The 25,354-nt window shown below is 36.0% G+C and overlaps 1 protein-coding gene across 1 annotated transcript in view; it reads left to right on the forward strand.

Moving 5' to 3' along the window:
* LOC124364162 (irregular chiasm C-roughest protein) overlaps window positions 1-25,354 on the forward strand; it is a 281,545-nt gene that overhangs the window by 214,756 nt on the left and 41,435 nt on the right. Inside the window, 1 exon segment of the mRNA XM_046819416.1 lies at window positions 24,838-24,965. Within this exon segment, the coding sequence (XP_046675372.1) occupies window positions 24,838-24,965 (128 nt within the window).

Here is a 25,354-nt window from a genome sequence, read left to right on the forward strand (position 1 = left end):
GATTTAGCAAAGTTCCATGTCTATAACAAAATTCGTTATACGAAAACTCAGACACCTCACGAGTACTGCTTCAAGTAAATTAACAATGTAGAAATGTTTGGAAATTCCAAACAGAAGATTTCTAAGAATGCCTACCAGAGCAGTAATAACGGGTCGAAATTTTCATTACCACAACAATCAAGTAAGAACGGCACGGTAAGAATGTGTATTACGTATACACAGATAAAAATCAACTCAATAATTACAGTCATTATGTTGTTTATAAGGGACCCTCCTAATATGCAAATCAAACTAACCCACCATTAGCGTACCGGTTGCTCGCAGCTAGGCAGTCGTAGTGGGACGTTTGTGTTGTCCCGAATCTTACAACCTAAATGGGCCCATTTAATTATAAGTTTGGCCGGTACACAAATTATACAATTTATCAAGCAACAAGTTGTGTAATATTTACATGGAACGGGTCTGGTACGTGTTTCGTTAAAACAATATTATACTCGTATATGATTTAAGATTGCTATTGAAAATGTGCAAAGGTATTCTTCTTCACATAGGCTACTGTATGGTCTAGTTGTAAATCCAGATACGTATAACAACCACCATACGTTTATGCATGAAATTAACTTGCATACGTTTAATATAATGGCCTGCCTTCATATTTCTAAGGTGATTATGTACTGCTTGTCTAAGTGTGTCTTGGTTCATGGCAAGGAAGTTTCCAATATGAATCCAGTGGCAGGGACAACTTCAGAACACATAAACACAGACTGGCGTTGTCTCAACACCTCAGCAACAAGTCGGTGTTAGACTAATCAACAAGCTTCCTGAAAGTGAAAAAAATACAATCAACACAAAGCAATTCAAGCGCCTTTTGATGTCTAAAGTGTTTAACTCTTTTGAAGAATTCATGATGAGCTACTGGGAAATTTAGAAACCAAGAAATAAACGCTGGATTTGATGTCGGAATGGATGTGTCTGTATAAATTTATAAAATGTATGTCTGACTGCTAAAAAACTTGGTTCTTTTACAAAGTTTATTAAAGTTGACTATTGCGATTCAATGTCAAAAATTGTTAAATGCAATAAATTGATTATTATTTCAAAATGCTGTAACTCCAGCGTATTAAACTATAAAAAGCCTTTCCGACGAATTACACATCTTCCTGAATAAGGATTTTAAAGATCTCTCATTAAGCATACATGACCTTGTTCCTGACCACTACACTATCTGAGAACTGATCGTCGACTTGTCTCTTACTGTCATTTAAATTTCAAATAATTTCATCAAATTTCAATCGTGAAGACTAATTAGAGAAACCGGTACAATGGAATAATCTGCTCCTTTAAATAATTCAAGATGCTTTTATAAGACTTGCTAACCCGTGCTTACTTTTAAAGCACCCATGTTACGTTAAAACACATGGTACCTTGCATAGCAAGCATTTTAGGTTTAAAGTACGCGATGGCATTAAAAGCAGCCATACGACGACATGCTGGTGTTAAAAACTATTTTCATGCATTAGAACAAATTATTATATTCATCAACCAATAATCGGTTAGACTGCGTTAAAACATATATGGTAACAGTACCTACGTTGCGTTCAAACACATGTTCACGTTTGATTCAGCCTTCCATTTAACCACTCGTATAAAATCAAGTAGCATCGCAAAATCGTTGAAAAAGACATAAGGAAGTTTAACACAAGACGTAATGTTATTGCTGGTATTCAACGACTCATTGTAGCTTATACTTGTAAAACAGATGTTGGAGAATAACCTAAAAATGTAAGTGATTACAGTTGAGACAGTTGCAACTAACGTCATATACATTTGTTAGTACTGACATAGCAAAACGATAACATTGAAAACGACGGTGAGGGAAAATTGACATTGTAACGCGGACGTTTATGATGATCATCATCGCCAGTGATGAAGTTGTTATGTTCCGACGCTACAATTATTATCATTGGGTCATAGAGCTAACCACGACGCGACGCAGCCATAAACAGATTGATGGTTGTGGCTCTATTAGCCTTGATTGCTTAATCACAGCCTTCTCAATACACCCCTAACGTGTCAGTGATCAGCCCTCGCTGTCATTCAGTGACCTTCATATCTCCTGCTCTGCGCTACCGTATTACAAGCTCCGGTATTACAATTATCCTCATTGGGTCATAGAGCTGATCTCGACGCGTCGCTCCCATTAACAGATTGATAGTTATGGCTCTATTAGCCTTGATTGCTTAATCACAGCCTTCTCAATACACCCCTAACGTGTCAGTGATCAGCCCTCGCTGTCATTCAGTGACCTTCATATCTCCTGCTCTGCTCTACCGTATTACAAGCTCCGGTATTACAATTATCCTCATTGGGTCATAGAGCTGATCTCGACGCGTCGCTCCCATTAACAGATTGATAGTTATGGCTCTATTAGCCTTGATTGCTTAATCACAGCCTTCTCAATACACCCCTAACGTGTCAGTGATCAGCCCTCGCTGTCATTCAGTGACCTTCATATCTCCTGCTCTGCGCTACCGTATTACAAGCTCCGGTATACAATGTCCTCATGGGTCGAGTGAGACCGATCTCGACGCGTCGCTCCCATTAACAGATTGATAGTTATGGCTCTATTAGCCTTGATTGCCTAATCACGGTCTTCTCAATACACCCCTAACGTGTCAGTGATCAGCCCCTCGCTGTCATTTAGTGACTTTCATATCTCCTACTCTACGCTAACGTATTACAAGTCCAGGCATTACAATTATTGGGTCATAGAGCTAACCACAAAGCGACGCTCCCATAAACAGATTGATGGCTTTGGCTCTATTAGCCTTGATTGCCTAATCACAGCATTCTCCTCCCAACCCACAACGTGTCCGTGGTCAGCTTCTCCCAGTTATTCACTTTCATTCCTCCAGCTCTACGCTCCACGACTCGTATTACGGCAGTAACAATTGTAATGGATTTAATTACAGTGTAAATTACTTCTTAATTGCGTGTTTAGGAGAAACCTCTAGCGTCACGATTTCTGTAATATTCAATGGCGTTCGAAGCAGTCCTATTTTTGTTTAATTTCTGTTTTGTCAATTTTGTGTGTGAAGGTAACAGGATTTTTACGGCCTTCGTTAGATTAGTAAAAATAAAGAAACGCTAATAGTAAGTTTCTGTTTCACCAGTAGAAGAACTTTAACCTGAAGAATATGTGATTCAGATTCTGAAACGCATTGATACAGTTTTTTGTTTCACTTCACAATTGCTGGTGGCCGGATATTTCTGTGACCATCACTTTATAACTATTGGTGTTCTGTATGTAATGTTATCTGTCCACTTATTTGCTTCGCTTGTTAATTTCTGATATTAATGAGATTTGTGGATTAGCTTATAAACAAGATACACCATTTTTATGATTATTTAACGAGTTGATAAGTTAAGTCCTGATCTGCACTAACAAAGGTTAAGTGTAATATATCGTAGCCTCTAATAATATATCTCATAAACCGGTTTTGACAGACTTAATAATAAAATAATTTACTTAATCACGTTGGCTTAACAGTTTAATTATGGAAAGATCATTAATTATGAATGTTAAAACAATCCTACTCGCTTTAAAGAGGATCTACAGCTCTCTCAGATTCTTTATTGTCCCGCAATCACGAAGAGAGATGTTCCTTAATGGCAGGAAGAATGGATTTTTTACTCTGAGATAGCATAAACATATAAGACAAAACAACTATGGTAATAAATTGTTCAATTATTAATTTTTCAACAAATAAGAATTTAAAATATGACTTTATATTTCAGAAAAATATTGTTTTACCAACCTAAAAAATATTCTTTGTTTGAAGTTTATTTTTGACGATGGAAGGATTCTGAAGGAAACAGAATTTTTTCCGGACATTATTTGCAAAATAGTTACCGGACTCGTGGGGTGTGAGAGTTCAATCCCAAAGTTTGCCTTCGAAGAGCGAAATGCTGATTGAATACAACGTTTGTCTTCACATGTGCTACACGGACCTCTCATTAAACTATATTCATGCCCGACCACGTCCAAGCCGATGTCGCAGATGAGACGGGGGTAGCCGCCAGGTGGTTGTAACTATTAATATGGTAATCCGGACATCAAGCTGGCAATGGCTCCGACCTTCGCTTAATTAGTTTAACATTGTTTCGGCTGATCCCAGGTCCATAAACGGCTCTTGGTTTATGTCTTGGGGACACTTTGGCATAACGACACCTGCAAGTTTGTCGTCTGGTTAGTTTACGGTTCCGGCAAAAAGTAGTATTGGGAACTATTTTGGCAAAATAAAAAAAAGGTTTAGAGTATGATAGTGGTCATCACAATCGATCCTACATTTCAACTGTATAACATGTCATTGTAATAATTATAAAACATAAACCAGCTGTTTTTGATGTGTGTTTGGAAATGTTTTGATTGTTTTGGCAATGCTTTGAAACTGTTAAAAGTTTGAGGCGTAATCAATCACTGCTTTATTGGCTGAGCGTTAGCGAAGCCTATCACTCGAGGGACTAGAAAAGTTTCATTTCTGGCTATACATTTATACCTCGAGAAAGAGCTTGTCTATAGACTTAAAATTTTGCACGAAGCTTCATTTCTATAAAATAAGCGTTGAGTTACATAATGGTCCATGTCAATCAGTGACATTTGGACGAACACTAGTGAAGCATTTTTTTAAACGGTCTTGCGGGTAACCATGATGGCAAATAAAAAAATTGCAGGATTAATCAATTTAAAAAACAAACTGATTACAGTCATATGTAATTTTTAGCATTGGCATAATAAGTAATGTAGCCTAACTTTCAGAATGAAATAAGCTAGACTTGCAATTTTCCATACATCATCAACGAAGCCTGTTACGTGAATATGTAGGTGCCGAGCCTTCTTGTAGTACTTGTTATACATAGCAAATAGGAAACTATTTTAGATTATTTGGAAATGAACATACGGATGCTCTTAGTTTTACATTGATAAATGTCTCTTTTAAAAAAGAAAATTTTATTGTCTTCCACTTATTCTTGAAAGTTAAATTTGATTTACTAATGAGCGTCTTTCTTCAATGTACGTTGTTTTGTGTATATGTTTTGTGTCTCCTGACATTCACTAAAACGACGAGACATTTTAGTATAAGAAAACTAAAATAATAAGGAAAAATTTAACTTAAGACCCGAAAATCTATTTTTATTAAACACAAACACACACACACACACACACACACACACACACACACAAACACACATTATTAAGTTATATTTTATATATATAATATATATATATATATATATATATATATATATTATATATATATATATATATATAGTGTGTCAAAAGATAGTTTAGATAGTTATTATAAAAATCTTCTTGAAATATATTATGTATTTAAAACAATATTGATAGTGAAGCCAACTATCTTTTCGTCAAGTAGTGTTTTCATGGGAGATTGATATAAAGTATAAAATAATATGACATCGTATAAAGTATTAAGTATGTGTACATTTATTTAATTGTGACCAAATTTAAATTTAACTTAATATCACGCACTACTAAAAGCACTTTGATTCATGCCGTGGAAACGCCTACCAGGTTCATCATATCCAGAGTTAATTCGACAACTAATTTCGACAGTGCCATTCAGGGCGAAGGTGTCCGCCAAAGGTGCGGATCCAATAATGCAGCGCCGTGACGCACAAAGGGCGTAATATTGGCAGGCTCAGCCAATAACGGCTGGAGCAGAACGCGTTTTCGCCAAGTCCCAACGTTATACCTCCCGGATCAAAATGGTCAGACCAGGCCTGAACTGCGTTTAGGGATATTAAACAACGCAGTTCATTATTACAAATTTGTCAACAACTACATGTATATCTAAGAGTTGTTTGTAGTATTGCGTAATAATAATAATCTGTATTTTAAAAGCCAATATACGTGACGTGTAATAATCGTCTTACCCCAATAACAATCCAATTAAATGTATAAGTCTAGTTACAATTTTTTACACAGTTTAGAAGCTCAACAATTGATTATTATTGTTATTCATTGACGTTTTCAGTTGTTAACCGTTCTAGCAATCCATTAGGATCGCAAATATTTTTGAAAATCTTAGTCCTATAAAATTGTAAGTTTTTAACTACTCTGCTATAATCAGTTACAATATATTATTCTGAACGTGTAAGAACGAATTGTATTCTACAGTAATTTTACTAGACTCTTTTGTGTTTCATAAAGAGTATAGTAAAAGTGTACCTTATGGCAATTTTTATGGCTCCTTGTAAAAAGGAATACATGTAGCACGAGCTGGGGTGTTGGGTTTTGCATTAGGGGGTAAAAGAGGCGGAATGGTAACATTAAAGGTGTTGGGAAATATCTCGAGCACAATGAGGTTTAGTGCAAAAATTGATGGGGTTAAACTAAAAATTAATCTATATTCTGTAGATTAAAGTGAATGATTTTGGTATCCACAACGTGGGGCTAAATTTCGTAATTCTGGAAATATTTTAAAATGCTGTTTAACCCCCTTTTCACGTTTTACTCCCCCCCCCCACTCCTCAACAAAGACCAACACTTAATATCGAGCAACTATCAAAATTATTAGGAGTCTATAGTAACAAAAGGGGTTTAAAATAAGTAAGTTGCATTTTCTGTGCTATACTAAAAGTAACTAATTATGTGTTGGTTATTTTTCAATTCAATATTGCATTTTACTTATTTTTTAGGATAAATCCTCATCACCCTGGGTTTGATTTATCAATTTTAGTTTAAACAAAAATGTTTTAGTTCATCCATGGTAAAAAATACAGTTCTATTCTTTTCAACACCTGTCAATTCCAAATGTTTCTGAAACCTCCCTTACAATATCGTCCGTTATTTAAAATAAAACCTTACAATAATGCACAGTTCAATATTAATAAAAACACATAGTAACATACATATAGAGATAAATACAGCAGTTTGTGCACGTCACGGTGGTGAATTCAATGCCGTTGGATTGGGTTAGTACCGATACCGCACCTGAGAAGCTGCTAGGCTACAATCAATACCGAACCGAGGGTCAGACAGGCTGGGACGGTGACGGCTGTTTCCCGCGCTACCGCCAATTTGTGACAGTTAACTACGGTCGTGCGACAATACCGCAACTTTGTCCATGCCCTAGTCACGTGATCTGTGGTAATGTCCTTGCGCTTTTATAGGCCTGTAGTTTTCCGCACTGCTTACTACGGTTCGTTTCTATATTACTTAGTAGGAGTATTAGTATTTAACCATCTCAAATACTAGCTAGCTACCAACATATATTACACTAGTTAAGAAGGTAAAAAATAAATAGATACGAATGCAGATAAAATTTCTTAAAAAACGCACAGAATTCTCAACTGTACGCACGCACAACTGTACACAATTCTCCAATAATTTTAAATCTATTACACATAGTCTATTAGACAAATCTATTAGATATCGTCAGTCCCTTCTTCAATGAAACTAGTTTTGATGTATCAAATTTAATTTTTGTGATAAAATAAAACTCAAAATATAAAAATTGTTAGTCAAAATCAAATCGTTTAAAAGGGGAACACAGCTTTGATATCTCAAATCATAAATGAGGTCTATTCCTTCATAAATTACAATTTTAGTATTAAATCTCGTATATTTTGTTATATATTGTAAATTTAATCGGATCCAATCTCGTAATTGATCTTATATTAAATTTAATTACTTCAATCGTTTCATACTGATTAAATATATTGTTACCGAACTAATTGTATTATCATTACCTAAACATTGTATAGATAAAATAGTTGGTAGAAAATACTAGCTGTTACCCTCGGATTTGCATAAATTGCTTGCAGTATAACGAGTTAGTATTGTGCAATCTTTCAGGGTAGAATCCTGGAGGTCATTGGAACGTTGCCTTATCTCCGGAAAACTTTTATTTAATTGAATGTCAATGTTAATGATGGTAATGATTATCCTTAGGAGTTAAATGCTACAGTATTATAAAATCTGTGTAATATATTTAAAAAACTCAAATCGAAAGGGTTTCGTCTAAATTAAAAGACAATTTGAGCACAACGTATTTAGAAAAACTTATTACCATTCGATGAAACTGCACTACAATATTTGCAGAACGAAGTCCAAGTATTCATGGAAATAAATAAGCGCGTTACACAGCTAACACATTTGTACAACGACGGAGAGAGTTTGCGTTACACAATTAACTCTCTGGGCACGCACACTCACAATTCAATTAGCTCTAAAAATTCAAAGCTCACGCGAGAGAGTATGCGTTGGCGTTTATCGTACAAGCGCACTTCAGCCTATCCTCGCCTACTACACACCTCTTGCTCGGCGTGTGTGGGCGTCACGCCAATATATCAGGCACACACACACCTACATCCAGTGACCAACAAGTGTGATCTGTACGTACTTTGTGAAAGCAATCGTATTTACTATGCAACAATCAAAGCAATGCTTGATGTTTTTTTTTTTTTTTTTTTTTTTTTTTTTTTTGTGTAAACTAACTTGGGCCTTGTAACTAAGATATGGTTATAACTCTTTGCATAGTGTTAGCTAATAGGTCGTGTGATCTTGGCGATAAATTACTAAGGGCCTTTTGGAAATCTTGTCATTGTCCGTCCGTATGTCTATCTGTTCGTCTGTAAATGAGGAACTCTCGATCGAAAGGTCCTAGAGACTTAAAACTTGGTACGTAGGTTTCGCTTGGTCGGAAGGAATATTGATATTGATTTTGGGGTAAACAGTTTGTGCATTAGCGTATTAAATACGCTCTGTCATGTCCATTGATTTCTAATTTTGTAGTAAATTTTAACCTAGTGTGTGTGAATCACCGAGTTAATTAATTAAAGAAAAAAATTATTGTTATATAAATATCGTCAAAAATTTCATGAACAATAACATTTAAAAATAGCCTACCGTCTGGTATTTATTGATATATTAGTATGAGTGTTGTATTAAATAAGCAAATATAACTCATTAAGGTTTATTTGATTTGTTGGGTAAACATCTAATGATAAAGTAATTAATACTACTGTTTTAACAACTAAGAAAATAAGAAATTCATATGAAGAAACTATGAATATAACTTAATGAGCTGACAATTTGCTAAAATCCAATATGGCTATAGTAACATATAAATTGGGTTTCCTCCGTTATCGATGTTGGGCCAAATCTGACCAGTAGAACTCTCACGTGCTTCCCCAGTAATTGGAGCTGGAAAATTGAGTTATCTCATTTCATTCGCCAAAGATATAAGTTGATTACTTATCTGTCAGGTATTTCCTCGAGGATAAACAGTGTTTTTATTTAAAATTTCTCAGAAACAATAACTCTTAACTAAATTTAAAAATGTATTTAATACAAGATGTCGCTTATACGGTGGTTTTTCGTGTGTAAAACTCATGTTATATATAACATTACTAAATGTTAAAGGGGGGACTTTTGTAAATGATTAAATGGGTTAAAATAAACTATCCTTTTTCCTTCATTTGATCTCTTTTTGTGTAACATTATATTTTCATATACAGTAAAAGTGCTCATAGTTGAGGAAATGTATTTAATACGATCAAGTTCTTATTGGTGATCAAATTAATTGAATAGAAATGGAAAATATTTCTTTATTAATGGGGTGAGTTAGGGCCCTATACCAAGTCTTTTACTCAACCACATGTTATGTGGAATGAATTAAAAAGAATCGAATAAAAACATTGTAAATTAATTACGAAAGAAATGTCTTCTTCTTTATATGAGCTAGTCGTATGTCTCCTAACAATTTGGTTTACAAGTTCGTTTTCATTTGTAATTTGGCATGCACATTCTGAAATGATTAAAATATTGTGCTTTATTTGGCAGTAAATTTAGCTGCAATATAATAAATATTAATAATAAATTACATTGCGCGATCTTAAACCATTTTATAGGCAGTGATTTTTGTTCATCTCCGTACAAATTTAATAAATATTAAAAGTGGTTTGACAGGTCTTTTGTTTTAAAATCACATATTAGAGTGTAAAAAAATACGAAATAATTCATGGACAGAAATTAAGGGCTTTGTGGTGTATTGTAACATCTTCGCTCACTAAGTTAGAGATCAAATTTCGATTCCAACGGACGAGTACTTTTGGCTAGGTAAAATAATTGAATTCGCCGATAACTGTTAGCTCCAAAACGCATTTCAGTTCACCATTTAATGTGTTTATATTAAATGCATGCTTCCCAAATACCCAGCATATGCTTAACATTCCATAAAATCCACTACCTCCGGGAATATAAATATCAACTTAGGTATTCAAAAGGTATTTATTTGCATGCGCGAAATGCACAGTTACGTTGTTTAATATTGTTTACAACCTGTTAGTAGGCCTCTCTGGTTTTGGCTTCCTTTATTGTGTCCTAATCATATTTTGCATTGTATTAAATATCCATTACGTCTTCACATCATACATTTGAAAAGGTCTTACAATTCACAACTTAAACGGCAGTAAAAGCCAATAATAATTTCATCCAATCTAAAACATATACTTCAAAAATATAAAATAAATATTTATTTTGCTTAACGATAAACTAGTACCAATTTCAATGGTTATCACATATGATTAATTTCTAACTGACCTACTCACTCTTATGGCATAAGAGAAAACTAATTTACGTAGAGTAAATATAAATGGATACTTAATCTTTTAATTTTTATTTTAACTATCCAATTTTGTTTATACACCCTTCTTAGTGAAATGTAAAGCTGTGATCAAGTTCCAGTTTCGGTGCCATATACCCAAACTCCAGGACCTTTTAATTTCTAGACTGTTCAAAGTAGGTGTATTTATTATGGTTGTTTAATACAAATTTGTGGTATTTACAAGTACAAGGTGATAGCAGTGAATACAACTTCTCTGTCAAGTCAACCTGGAAAATCTAATTTTAAACCCGTTGATGCAAGAACATGGGCAGGAAAACATTTGGAGGGTCAAGACCATTGATATTTTCCCGTAGCGGACAGGGAGTAAGGCTCCATTTTGTTTCTTAAAGAGTTCTTGACCTGTTTCTTTGTTGAGAACGATCTTTCAGCAGTACATATACTGCTAATTAAATAATACTGAATTATTTAATTAATAATAATCGTTTACTGAAAACAATTATTGAAAAAATTTAATCCGGGGGAATTGAAATTTGGGGACTCCGTACTCCTTGGACCCATTGTTGACTACGTCCAAGCGTAGATGTAACACAAACATACACTTTCATGTATTCATCCATTTGCGAGTAAATCCCTCTTTACACATGAGTCACGCATGAAACAAAACCGTTTAAAGTTTTCACTTATCCACCTGATACTATCAGTGAGATTATGGTAGCTACCGGCTTTGTCATCAATAAGACACTAGGTCGGTTTATGTTCTGTACTGATTACTGCTAGCAGTGAAATTGTATAGCAGGATCTTACTGTCAAAACTAACTAAGCTGTTGTTTGATTGTTTATGTAATGTAATTATAACTGGATCTCCTCTTAATACCGTTATTGAAATAGTTCAATACAGTTGTTGCTATCAATTTGATTAAAGATCAAAAAGGTGTGACCTAAGAAAATATTAGTGTGTGCAAATCCTACTTTTATACTACGCCATGGAAATGACAAAATCTGCTTTTATTATCTAGAAGAACACTGTGAACTGTGCAAGCTACTTCAGGCCTATAAAAGCGAGGACATTACTACAGATCACGTGACTAGGGCCCGACCAAAGTTGTGGTATTGGCTCAGCCAGAGTTTAACTGTCACAAATTGGCGGTGGCGCGGGAAACAGCCGTCACCGTCCCAGCCTGTCTGACCCTCGGTTCGGTATTGATTGTAGCCTAGCAGCTTCTCAGGTGCGGTATCTGTACTAACCCAATCCAACGGCATTGACTTCATTTGTGAGCCATTCACTGCATTCATTTACAAACACCGGTGTTTCTTTTATTCAAAATGAACCGTATATTACGTTATTGTTTATTGAAGGTTAATTTTTACCGATAAGGAATTGTTCTTATGATAAGGCTTATAAAATTGTTAGTTAACTTTTATTTAACACAATGTTTTTTTAGTTAAATGTGACCACATTAACACGAGGTATACGAAAAGTTTAAAAACTGCTTTCAGTATTGCTATGCAGTATGTTTACCAATCGGCATGAATGAATGTTATGTTAGGACTCTACTGCCAGATGAGTGCTTAAAGTCACCGTTTCAGTATTATGTAAAGTTATTAATATTGGAATTATTTATAAGTGAGTGCGTAGATTATTTCGGAATATTCAGTAATAGATAAAGTAACAAACATAACTACAGTCCTACGTCATATGTCAATACGCCTTAATCAGGTTTACGACAGAAATCTTCACAAACTGAAGTTGCCTCTGTATTCCAAAACTGTCTCTGTGTCCCAAACCTTCCTCTGCTCATTTATAAACTGCCTCTACATCCTGAAACTGCCTCTGTATCCCAAAAATGCATCTAATTTCCAAAACTTTGTTTATAGCCTCTGTGCATAGAAAATGTTTCTTCATCTTAAAACTGCTTATTTATAACGATATTACCGTTCCATCCCAAAACGTGTCTCTATTATAATGAAAACGTGGTAGGAAAAATTTCAATGCCCAACACAAAAAGGAGTCGAGTATTAAAACATATTAAAACGGGAAAACAGATTTTTTATGACAGGTAGGCTACATGTACTGACCAGCCTTTCTTTTTCTATTTATAATTTTACTCAAGTTATACCCTATTTCAAGGTACAGCTGGTAATAATTTTCAATGTTTATATCAAGGTCGTGACAAAATCTTTCTCAAAACCTTGTCAATAAATAACGTCACCATTTTATATGCATAAATTACGCAGAATGTTATAGTTCAATTAACTAGTTGGCCTAAATCTAGAGAATAAAATTATAATAATTAAACTTTGTACATGCTATACTTTTGTAAGACCTAAAATAGTTTGGAAAATAATGAAAATATCAGTAGAAAATACACGTTTGGCTGTTAAAACAGGTATCAAAGCGACTCATTGTTGTTTCAATTATGTATGTATCACACGATCATTGAGATGTATGCTGACGTTTCCTTCGGATAAAATTAATTCTAAGAATAACTTAGAAATCCCGATGAATCTTTAGATACCTTCATTGTGTTAAAAGTCTTAAAGTAGGAAACGAGAATTCCAAATTCGTCGGTATAGTTATGGTACTCCATGGAGTCATACTGACGAAAGTAGAACAAATTTACTTTACTCGCATTGTGTTAGAACCGTATGGTTTATGTATCTGGTGGGGAATAAATGAGTGTTTGTTTTTTTCGTATAAGTGAACCAGACATTCGAGGCACCAGTAAAAATAAGATTATTTATATGTTGTACAGCAGTTATTAAAATTCACCCAAAAATAATCTCCCATTTATTGTAATTAAATGTCTGAACGCAACAGCTCTTGATATTTATACAGCTGTTTAGTAACAGTATCTACGTTTTACACCATTTACTTTGTTGAAAATTAACACTATTTAGTCCCTTAGATCTGGATGTAATAATAATTTCAAATAATGTGTTTTAAATTTTAAAAACACACATATTAGAACTCTAAAAATCATAACAAACATTTAAACGTTAAATATTTTAAATCAGGATTAATGCTACTTTGTTAGTAATTAGTTATAGAATTATTATTGATTTCAGTTGTGAGGTAGGAGTTTCAACGACTAAAGCGTTAAATTGGCCCGTTGTCGACGCCGATCCACCGAAGTGTGTTGTTGGGCCCCAATATCGCTGCACACAACACAACTTCCAGTGGACTCGACACTATCACACACAGTCCTGCCAATATTGGCTCCTCTTTGTGTCCGTTCCATGCACTATTGGACCTTACCTTCTGTGTCTGAAAAACATTTACCTTTGTTAAAAAGTGAGCAATAACGCTACGGATATTTTAATTTCATTTTACAAAATTCACTGACCTACAAGTTTATGTCATTTAATTATGTATTATTACTGCCCCATTTACAGTTGAAGTAAATAGATGAACGGGTCGGAATTTGTCTCGATGGAAAAAATCTTCAAATAAAGTAGTGTTCCTGAAATCAGGTAGGATAGTCTTAAAATTCAACAATATTAAGAGTCGGCAAGCGTTCTTCAAGAATTTATCGTTTTAAATGCCCTTTATATATGAAAAAGTTTCTAATTATATAAATTCATTGAAAAACTGGGCTTTTTGTTACGATCAACGACGAATTTGGCTGCCAAGAGTTTTAAGCACTAGTTTGAGTACTTAGGGTTGGGACCGCCTAAGGTTGCTGTGTCTAGAATTCTGAGCACTTTGACCTGGGTGGTCAATGGTTAGGTGTGTCAAAAGTAGTTGGGAGCGTTAAGAGCTAGGTGTGTCTAGAATTAGGAGCAACCGGACTTGGGTGTGCCAACGAGACTTGGGAGTGTCAAGAATCGAGAGTGCCTAAAGTTGCAGGCCCCAGAGTTGGAAGCGTCAAGAACTAGGTGTGTCTAGAATTAGGAGACATCGGAGTGCCGTGACTTGAGAGTGACGAGAATTGGGAATAGTTAGAGTTGGGAGCGTTGAGGGTTGAGTGAGCATACAATTCGGAGCGTCGAAACTTGGGTACGCCGACGAGACTTGGGAGTTCTTAAAGTTGGGAGCGTCAACTGCTAGACGTGCCTAGAATTATGAGCGCAGAGGAATGGGAGTGCCGTGACTTGGGAGTGACGAGAAGCTGTGACATGTGACAGTTTCAGTTTAATTTCCGGAATGAAGTAATGTAATGAAACGAGTTCAGTATTTAAGCATATCTCTACCAAAATAATGTGAGAATATTATAGTGTTCTGGGAAAGTTAATGCAACGATTGGAATTTGAATTGTAATATTCTGCTGCTTATCATAAGAAATGCTTACTTATTACTATAATTAGCACGTATTCATTTGTTAATATTCATAACAACAAATGATTCCACTTTTTCTCTCAATAGTTTTATAATAAATCATCGTATGCAACGAATAAGATGTAATTCATCTGTAGTACTGTTACTTATTTAAACTGTTTGTTAAAAAATATAAGATGTAGTACCAGTACAACATTTTAACTACAAATATTATACATAGGATTTTTAGAAAACGAGTCGCGGTGGGCCTCACATTATGTCATTAAAAGATTCAGTATTTATATTAATACATACAATTTCTTCTTTACCCTGTTAAGACCCGTTTTTAAAGAACCATGAACAAGTAAATAACTTTATGAAACGTGAACTTTGATATCATCGTTGGCTTTTGTATATAACAAAGAGTGTTGTGCTTAATTCTCTATAACTGAGCATTCGGGATGAAGAAAGCATACAAATTTTGAAATTTCTCTAAGGAGAAATCGATTATCCACGCTGAATGAGCAGGGATACTACTAAAGGAGAAGGCGTGCGAGGTGGAGTGCGTGTCACGGAAGCCGAGCCTGCGGTATCGGTCTGAGGTACAGGTGTGGAAGACAAAGGTTGATTGACTCGTCTGGACCACCCACGGCCAGACTGGGTGGCCCCCCTCCCCCCACACACACACGCACACACCACAACAACTCGCCACACCCCCCTCGGCGCTCATGTGAGTTCATAGTGAAATGAGAGACCGGCTTCAGTTGGGAACTGGATTGGTTGTGAAGAAAATTGTATGATCTCTTGATTGTGGCAAGTTTCTTTGGATAAAAAGACATTTGTGACACAGAAGGACTTTGTCAGGAAGTTTACTGAGGCTGGAAAAGTGTCATTGAAATAAGTTTCGGCCCACAACAGATTTGCAACTTCATAAGTCTAATGCCCCCAGACTTTACTCACTTTTAGGATCGCCAAAGTACGTTTTGTTAAAATTTTTAGAATTACAAATTGTTCCAATAAAAGTGAAGCTCGTGTATATAGTAGGGTAGAGCGTATAACATTATGAAGCAATTTGTTATCTATGTATTTGCCAATAGTTGAGTACTAGGTCTCAGAATGGATATACTGGTTACTAAACACTTCACGTATTAAACAATGGCGCTGTGTAGTGGGTACGGTAGCTGTCGCAAGTTAACAGAATCAAGCAACGTCGTGGTTGATGGTCATCGCTGAGCGATCCTGTCCTTGCGGGAAGTCTGCTTGCCCGGCCGTTGATGGTGGTTCGGAAATCACAGCTAAACTGTCGGTCCCCAGGTTGTATTGGCTTCCTAGCACTAAATTCGCCTGGCGAAATAAGACATTTCTTACCTTTTCTTTTTTCAGCCAGTTGTAGAAAGACTTGTAGAGAATTTTGTAGGAATGCCTTTTAAACCTAAAAATAATTCTTAAATATTCCTGCTATATGTTTAAAACAATTTTAACCTAAAATTGGATACTTTAAGCCTTATGCGGTAATTTTAAAACTACATTTCCTGAAGATATTCCTTTATAGCAATTGTCAATACCCGGTTCCGGAATTCCCATTTTATTTGTACTCCATTTAGTTGTATAGGCTCTGCGTTATAGAAAGTATCCAACAAAACTACACTACTAGTGGAGAAATAAGTGTTTGAACAGTTTTGTTTCTTAATTTATGTTGCATTTTAAAAACGAGGTTAAAATGGCTTTTAACATTTTAAGCAAAGGTCAAGAAGCTCTCAATATCACTTAACCTGGGTACCAACAGGTGACTTCCGAACCACAGCAATCTCCGGGTGGAGGGCTAATCCACAAGGAGGCAAGATTGCTCAGCGGTCATCAGCAGCTACGCTCGACGTTGCTGATTCTATTATCGCTATAACCGCCGTACTTGGTAGACTGCAGTACTGGAAAATTTTATCATACATAATAATTACTGGCGACAGCCCTCAGTTTGCAGCTTATTTAATTAACGTGTACAATTAAAGTTTGTAATCTCCAAATGCATTTTTTAGGTTTCCAATGATCATTGCAATTAGACACATTGACACATAATCAATTAATAAATACTTCTGATTGTACAAGCTGCCACTCTTAACTCTAGATGTTTTAATCTAGAACTACATAATGGCATATGTATAGTCATATGGATATTTTGAGTATTGTAGAACAGTCGTTACCTAGAGTGTACTATATTATTTTTTATTTCAAATCACTATATAAAAAAATGTTTTTCTGTAATAATAAAATGGGATTTTATTTAGATCTCTTTTAAAATAAACCGTAATTTCATCTAGAGATATTTTTCATAACATGTGTGATGAATGAGTTTAAAATTAAAAATATACTAAATAATCTGCTATTGATATGTTTAATTACTTCCGAAGCACAATCACGATATTATGAAACAAAGCATGATGCAATAACATCGCCTAGCATACCATGGTACCATAGTACGATGTTTTCATAGACAAATTCAGCTTTATTTGGACAGAATTAAAGAGAAAATGTATACAACATCCATAAAACAAAAGAAATTTTTTGCTATGTTACTTATAGGCACAACTATCATTTCATTGATTAATAGTCTGATATTGTCATTTACAAATAATCTACCATAAGTATCTGCGTGCGTAATTGCATTTTCCCTGCCTCCCAAAAAAAAAAAAAAAAAAAAAAAACTTACTTAGAATTGTTTTACCGTTTTAGTTAGGTAATTTTACAATATTCTTTTAAGGTGAGGCCATTTCCCTATTAAGGCTTATTCTGACAATCCAACACTGTACAAAGTCGATGGTACACAGACATACAGGGTTTTAAGCTGCTCTACGTCTAACTCGGTATAGACCGCTTGACCATCGTCTCTACACATTTGATCTTAAACTTAAATTTTCTATATTTTAAAAGAACCAAACTTTAAGTCGGTTCAAACTCAGTAATATACAATTTTGTATTTCCTCTGTTATACAACTTTTGTTACGTACTTCATTGCGTTTGAAAGAGTTCCGTTTCCAAAAACATTACTTTAACGAAGCATATTTAAATATGCTACACGATCGTTACGTGTTTTTTAGACCTAACGATGGAGAATGTCCACCGTAACAACCTTGTAATGCCCACGGCTGCTTGCTCTACGTGTCTGCCATCTTGGAGTTCTCTGTTGTCCAAAGTCAAATCTCCACCGTTCTGTCTACTCATGCATATGGATCCGTTGAGCATCGCACTGAACAACACCTCTCGCAGCCTGTTCACCAGTCTAACTGCCGTTGCCGGGCCTAGATTTATGTTGCCACTCTACATACACGGCAACACACTCCATTTACATATTTATCGAAAGCGGACCGAACTCACTGAGCAGTATTGTAGTTTGATGCGTTTTGTTGGCTCGAACCTACTTTTGTTTTCAGTTTTGTTTTTCTGTCCTGCCGTGGCGGTCGGTTGGGTCGTATTTTTGCCGGTAATGGGGTTTCGAATTGAGGAGGTTTTCCGGTCGTAAATCTACGCACAGGGATCGGTACGTTAACAGCGTATTGTGGCACAGAACTGTATCATAACATTCACGTTTGCTTCCAATTTCTCCGTGTATTACTTTCAGATCCATTAGGTTTAGTTTGCCTATATCCGATTGCTTTTACAACTATAACAGTTGCTCTTTTTTTCACTTCAATAGCGACATACGAGTACGCTATTCAATTTGGCGTTATATTCAAAGGAGTAATATAAAGGGACATCGTTAGTGAACATTAAGTACCAGTAAATTGTTGTTTTGGTAATTACTAAAAATTATTAACTTTGATTTCTTTCGTCAAACGTTAAAACATCTGGATCAAAAATAAGGTAGTAGCTAGATAGAACGGCATTGAAATGAAGAAAAGTACCTGATTTTAAGTTAATGGTGGTAAAACCTATGGTAGAAAACAAGTATGTATTCTAAAGAAATGTACCATTCTACTGGTTGTTTTAAGGAGAATAAGATACGTGGCTGAAATTTAACATCAAAATTAATGTGTATTATAACCTATATTAAGGCTTTCGCAGCAGCATCGTTGTCCATTACAATTGTAACTCTTTGAAACTCACGATCTTTTCATTTTTGCTTCTAACAAAGTTTTGTCTATTTTGGGTAGTCTCACTAACTTTTTAATACTAAACCGCTACTCAACATAGCTTATTTCTGACATAAATGCCTTATTCCATTCCTTTACCGTAACGGCTCTTATTAAAGTAAATAAGGCACGGTAACGAGTATACCACGCAATCAGTACCATCAAGTTCGTGTAGTGATCATTATTTTTTATCGCGCACAAAAACATCTGGTCTTGTTATAGTGATATGCAGCGTTAATTATTGCAGTGAACTCACCGTATTGTTGTTAAAATTGAAAATAAATGTTTTTACTACGGAAACACGTATTTTGTGGAACCTGGAAACACAACAACACTCGTTGTTTGTAAAAATACTGTCAATTATACCTCGGGCTTCCCACAGCACATTTCTCCCCGCAGTCTGTTTATGTTCCCCAGTTGTAATATGTTTTTATGGCAGCTTGAATGTAATTACAGCCCCAGATTTATGTTCATTGCCCACTTCACTTCTATCGATACTAGAGCCGAGTTAATTAGTGCATAGGAGCAATTACTTATAATTGGCATTTAATTAATGGGAGACTTCCGGCGCCCATGCATATTTATCTATTTCTCCCCGGAGCCGCAATCACTGCCGTCTTTGTTCTGTGATCGATTCACCCGTCAAGTAAATTAAGGTCATGTCACCTTATTCTATTTTATGTTCAACGACTGAATGTCTCACCACTGTACAATTCAGTAATTCCACACGACTTGGTCACAACGATTTGTTGTGAAATGACAAACTGCCCACGGTGCGAGTACGGCACAACGTTTGTGATGGAAAGAGCAGCGGATGCTGAGCGAGCCCCAGGATATGAGCTCGGTCGACCAATCCTTTGATGCTCTTTCCTGCTTCACGGCCGATACACACAGTGGAAAATTCTTTTAAATTATTCTGCTAGACTTATTCTGTCACGAAGTGCTCCTACAACCGCCCCTCCGTTATTAAATCGCATTTATTTTATTCTTATTAAAATTCCACTCTTTTTCTCAATGAATAATAACATATATTGTAAAATCTCTGGTGTAACGTTATCTTCCCTAAGCTATGGTCAAGGTTTTTCCCTCTAACAGATCCACATTTAATATTATATTTCAAGTATAGCAACTGTCTGATTGGTTATTCCTACGAGCTATTCTTCCAATTGCCCATGGAACTGAAGCTTATACATTTGAGTAATCTCACCTATTAGCAGTAATTGCTTTGTTTAACCCAGCAGGGATCACTTCTGGCTGGTTTATACCTTCCAATTGAACCCACCACTGGGCACAGCAAAAACCGATGTGCCACTTCAATCTGGGCAACCTTATGGATGTCCAGTAGCGGCACATCACTAACCGCAAATGTTGAGATTCTGGGGTTCATGGGCAATTCGATAGGTCTAGTCTACTGTGGAAGATGACTGTTGGAGTTGGTGGGGTTTGTTCCTTTACCTCAGAGGTTCTTGTTAACCTCAACAAGGGTGTGGCACCCCCTGCCTACTTTGACTGAGAGGCTGGTTCAGAGCTGGGATGACTTTGAGATGTAGTGCCCTAATTCTTCCTCATGGATCTCGATAGGAGGCGGCCCGTACTCCCTAACCTTACCCATCCTGAATATCCTATCACCGAAGCAGCGCAAAGGTTCTTAGAGGACTAAGTGCAATTTATAAGCTTCTTGTCCTAAGAGAAAAAAAATTGCTTTGTTTTTTCGTGGTATGAACTTCGAGCCTTGGAAATTTGTATCTTATTGCTTTATAATTTAGAAGCCAAGAGGTAATTCGCATTGTATAAGAACACAACTTGGCTTCTCTGAAAATCGTTCTTCAGACACGCAAATTTTACTTGGGGTCAAAATGGGAGAGTATCAAAAGGGTTAAAAATATAAAACGATCTTTTTTGAAATCTAATTATATTTATTCTAGCTAGGTGCACTTAAAATCGACTGCCAGATGCATAAATAATATCAGCGTCAGATAACTAGATAAAGTTACTGAAACTCACCGAATAAAAATCCGTATGGCGTTAGCCGTCGCTGATTCAACATTTATTTTTATATCCGACGGTTGGTTTTAAGTGTATCAAGCAAAAAGTATCTAAAATAATTATCGTTTTATATTTTAACCTTTTTGATGCATTCCTTCCTATTTCATCATCCACTAAAACTTGTGCAGCGACGATCGATTTCTTCCTTAAGAAATATTCCTCCATTGATTTCAAGAAATTTCAGATTGTATGCTTGTTTCTATAGTGCTAAATATCTCTTAGGTTCTCGACTATCAGATTATACTCACCTAATTATATTTTGTATTTCAAAATACGTTATCCAAAGCGGAATTTGAACCGGGGTCTTTGGGAAGATAATCTGATACGCTAAACAAAGGCGGGAAGCTTTGATCAATAATCTAGTTTTTTAAATATTTTTCGTTGACAATTTTTAGTTATATATTTTGTTGTTAACCACCATTTTGGAGTTAATTACGGTTCATTCATCTGTCAATACTGTAACAATTAGATGTTTGTCTGTTGGAAAGTTTTACTACCGATATTGCCGAAATTATTCGCAGAGTTGGCCGGAGAAAATACTATGCGAACCCCGAAGCCAAACACAGAGTTGTATTTTTATACAGTTTTTACAAAGGTTTTGTTTTTACTCAGTTGAACCCGCCAACAAAGCCGGAGCCTACACGTCCCTTCCATTACGGCCGTTGGGACAGTCGCCAACAATCGCGGGCGAGTGGCGACCGACAGATCGCGCTCTCGGGTGGAAGCGGGAGTCGGCAGTCGCTACAGAGTAATCGCTTTAGTCTGTTAAACTGCCAAACACAGTCTGTGCGGAGGAGACGACACTAACCCCACTCGGCTCAGTCCCGCCTGTTTTGCGCCCGATGGCTAAGCTTTTTTCGCAATTAACAACACAGTGCTGCGAGGGAATACTCTGCAGATTTAATCATCCGGCGCGCTCGCATCGTATCGTTCTCGGGGGAGATCGTAATCAACGATACAGAGCGTAATCCGGCCCCGATACAAACACTCTATCAATAACCACCCGGATTAGTTTTCAGATAATTGGCCATTGTTTTGTTAATTTATTCTGGCTACGCGCCGCCGCGCTCCGCCTCTTTGAATTATGTTGTTAACTTAATTGATATTTTACAAACCGTTTTATTGTGGCTGCACTGTACACAATTACTCATCCTTTTTATTTCAGTATCGTATATCAGATTATTCCAGCGTATAAATAGGTGTGGAGAACGTCTTCAGGCAACCTATGAACGTACTCATCAACGTAATATTGTGCGGCTATCCTTATCGATGAGTTGTAATTTAATTAACCGTGGTTTAACTTTGAAAGTGCTACGTTCAATTGGTAAACGGTGCCACAGAAAATACGATACAATCTGACTAGCTACTTAGACTATATTTTCGTCCCACATTGGTGTTAACATGGCCAGTGTAACACAATACCTAACTAGCCACTTAAACAATATATCGTGCCAGACTGGTGTTAATATGGCCAGCACAAGTTTCACTTGGCACCCAAAGGGTTACATGACAATATCTAACTAGCAACTTAATCAATACATCGTGCCAGGCTGGTGTTAATGTGGCCAGCAGAAGTTTCACTTGGCACCCAAAGGATTACACGACAATACCTAACTAGCCACTTAAACAATATATCGTGCCAGGCTGGTGTTAATATGGCCAGCAGAAGTTTCACTTGGCACCCAAAGGGTTACACGACAATATCTAACTAGCCACTTAATCAATACATCGTGCCAGGCTGGTGTTAATGTGGCCAGCAGAAGTTTCACGTGGCACCCAAAGGGTTACACGACAATACCTAACTAGCCACTTAAACAATATATCGTCCCAGGCTGGTGTTAATATGGCCAGCAGATGTTTCACTTGGCACCCAAAGGGTTACACGACAATATCTAACTAGCCACTTAATCAATACATCGTGCCAGGCTGGTGTTAATGTGGACAGCAGAAGTTTCACTTGGCACCCAAAGGGTTACACGACAATACTTAACTAGCCACTTAAACAATATATCGTGCCAGGCTAGTGTTGAAGTGGGAAGCATAAGCTTCACTTGGCACGTAATGAATTTCACTCGATTGTGACGCTAAAATATTCACTTATAAAATAACAGAAGTAAGACGAATAAAAATATTGTATATTCTCTTAAGTTGATTAGTGTTCACGTCCTGGAGATAAATGAAATTATGTATTCTTTGATGAATTTGGTAAGGTTTTAGTTATTCTCTTTCTTTGCCCTTTAATCAATATCCCCGTAAAGAATGTTGATGAATTTGAAGTATATTATGTAATAATTATATAGAACGTTATAGCAAACATAATTATTATTACGTCAGAATGATGATAATTGTAACACTCAAGAAATTGTGGTGCAGCTGTTCTAAGAACCAGGTTAGAGTTTCCACGAACTGAAAGATAACAAGAGCAGAGGTTGCTGAATACCACAACCCGAGTTTACGCGTTAGGTATTCTGATAGAATAATGTATTGAAGCAAACTGGGTTAGGGGTTGAGCTTCGCGCAGCGCCGCGGCGGGAAACCGCAGGAAACTTGGCTCGACGAGTTCCTGCGAACTTGCTCCGATAAAAGTGGTTGAGTCTGAACTTCAAGAAAGCTATTGATTTCAGCAATGCAATTCGGAGCTATTTTCATTTCACGAGAATTTCGATTCTTATTCGATGCAATTGGTTGCAGTCAAGACATTGATAACGCAATTCTGATAAAGAAGGTAATCCTATATTGAAAAAAAGTTTCGTACTAAAATTATTTTTCTAATTTTTCTTAGGTTGGTAAAACGGGTTTTCTGTAAGGGGAATTTATGACTAAGAAGCTCTCTCTGACAATTAACAAGGGGACTAACGGCTTGTACGTGACTTTCGAACCACCACCAATGACCGAGCAGGCGGTCTGCATGCAAGAACAGGATCGTTCAGATGTCATCCATCCAAGCAGCAGCCAAGGTCGACTGTGCTTGATTGTGTAACTGCGATAACTGCAATACCCCCTACATTGCGCCATTGGAAGAAATGGTTATGACCTTATAAACGTATAGCCAATCTCATCTCTTACACCGATATGAGTTTAATCTTTTCTAATGCTAGACCTTTTCTAGATTTTTGTGAATTCCAGAATAAGGAACTGTACAGTATAAAAACGATGCTCCGTATGAAAGTTTGTCTTGAAAACTACCCTAAGGCGATACAATATTATCTCCTTAACATACTTGCACTTTGTTGACAGCTTATAAGACTATTGAGCATAAATTATGTAACTTAATTTAGTGGATAATTTATGGAACATAACATTATGTGAATATTTAAAAGTTTATCTCCAATTAGTTGGATTTACCGGAGGTTATACTTATTTAAACTATGTTTTACTTAATTTTAATAATTAATATATTGGTAGTAAACAAGTTTTGTTAAAACAATTGTATTTAATTTACGTTGATAGCGCAAATTATTGTTGTTAAATAGCAATACAATGTTCGTTATTGTTATTTATAAATATTTTGGATTAAACCAACGATGCAGATTGGGTTTCATTGTTTCTTGTTAAAGAGATAGATACTTTTTATATTATTTAAGAATTCGTTATATTTTGTATATAAAACAGAGGCCAATCACCCCCCTTTAAACCTTCTTAAAGCTATGTTCTGTTGGGTTATTCTACTCACCACAGTATCGCTATATATTACAGACGTTTCATGCGTAAAGAAAAATGACTGTATCAACTAATAAAGGGTTTATGTCTGTTTCAGATGTTTATACGTTACAAAAGTTCGACAAGCAGCCGCAGTACTCAGAGGTGAACCCTGGGGAGGACATCAAACTTGACTGCAAGATCTTCAACAAGAGAGGGACATGTTCTTGGCAAAAAGACAACAAGGTTAGTCAGTATCTTCATTATTGAAAAAATATTCTTGGAAATATTTTCATATGTTTCACTAAATACCTCCAGTAGGAAAAGGAGGAAAGAAATAATGGAAGCGAATTTTTATGTAAATCACCCTATCTCAAACGTAAGTTTGTGGATAGACTACTTTGACCGTGTGCAGCTCCCGTAGCTCTGGTGGTGATGTTGCTACAATGGAGATACTATTGAATCTCCTTAAATAACTAGAAGAAAGTGCCGAAATTAGTTCAAGCTACCGTGGACTATGAAATAATAATTTTATTCCATGTAGTCAACATTGTGTCAATAATTGCTTAGGGGCTTAGTTTTATTTACTTATTTATCATGAATAACGTACAGAGAAAGAAACTGGATTAGGGATT

Source organism: Homalodisca vitripennis, chromosome 6 (genome assembly GCF_021130785.1).
Source record: "Homalodisca vitripennis isolate AUS2020 chromosome 6, UT_GWSS_2.1, whole genome shotgun sequence".
NCBI classification, from domain to species: Eukaryota; Metazoa; Arthropoda; class Insecta; order Hemiptera; family Cicadellidae; genus Homalodisca; species Homalodisca vitripennis.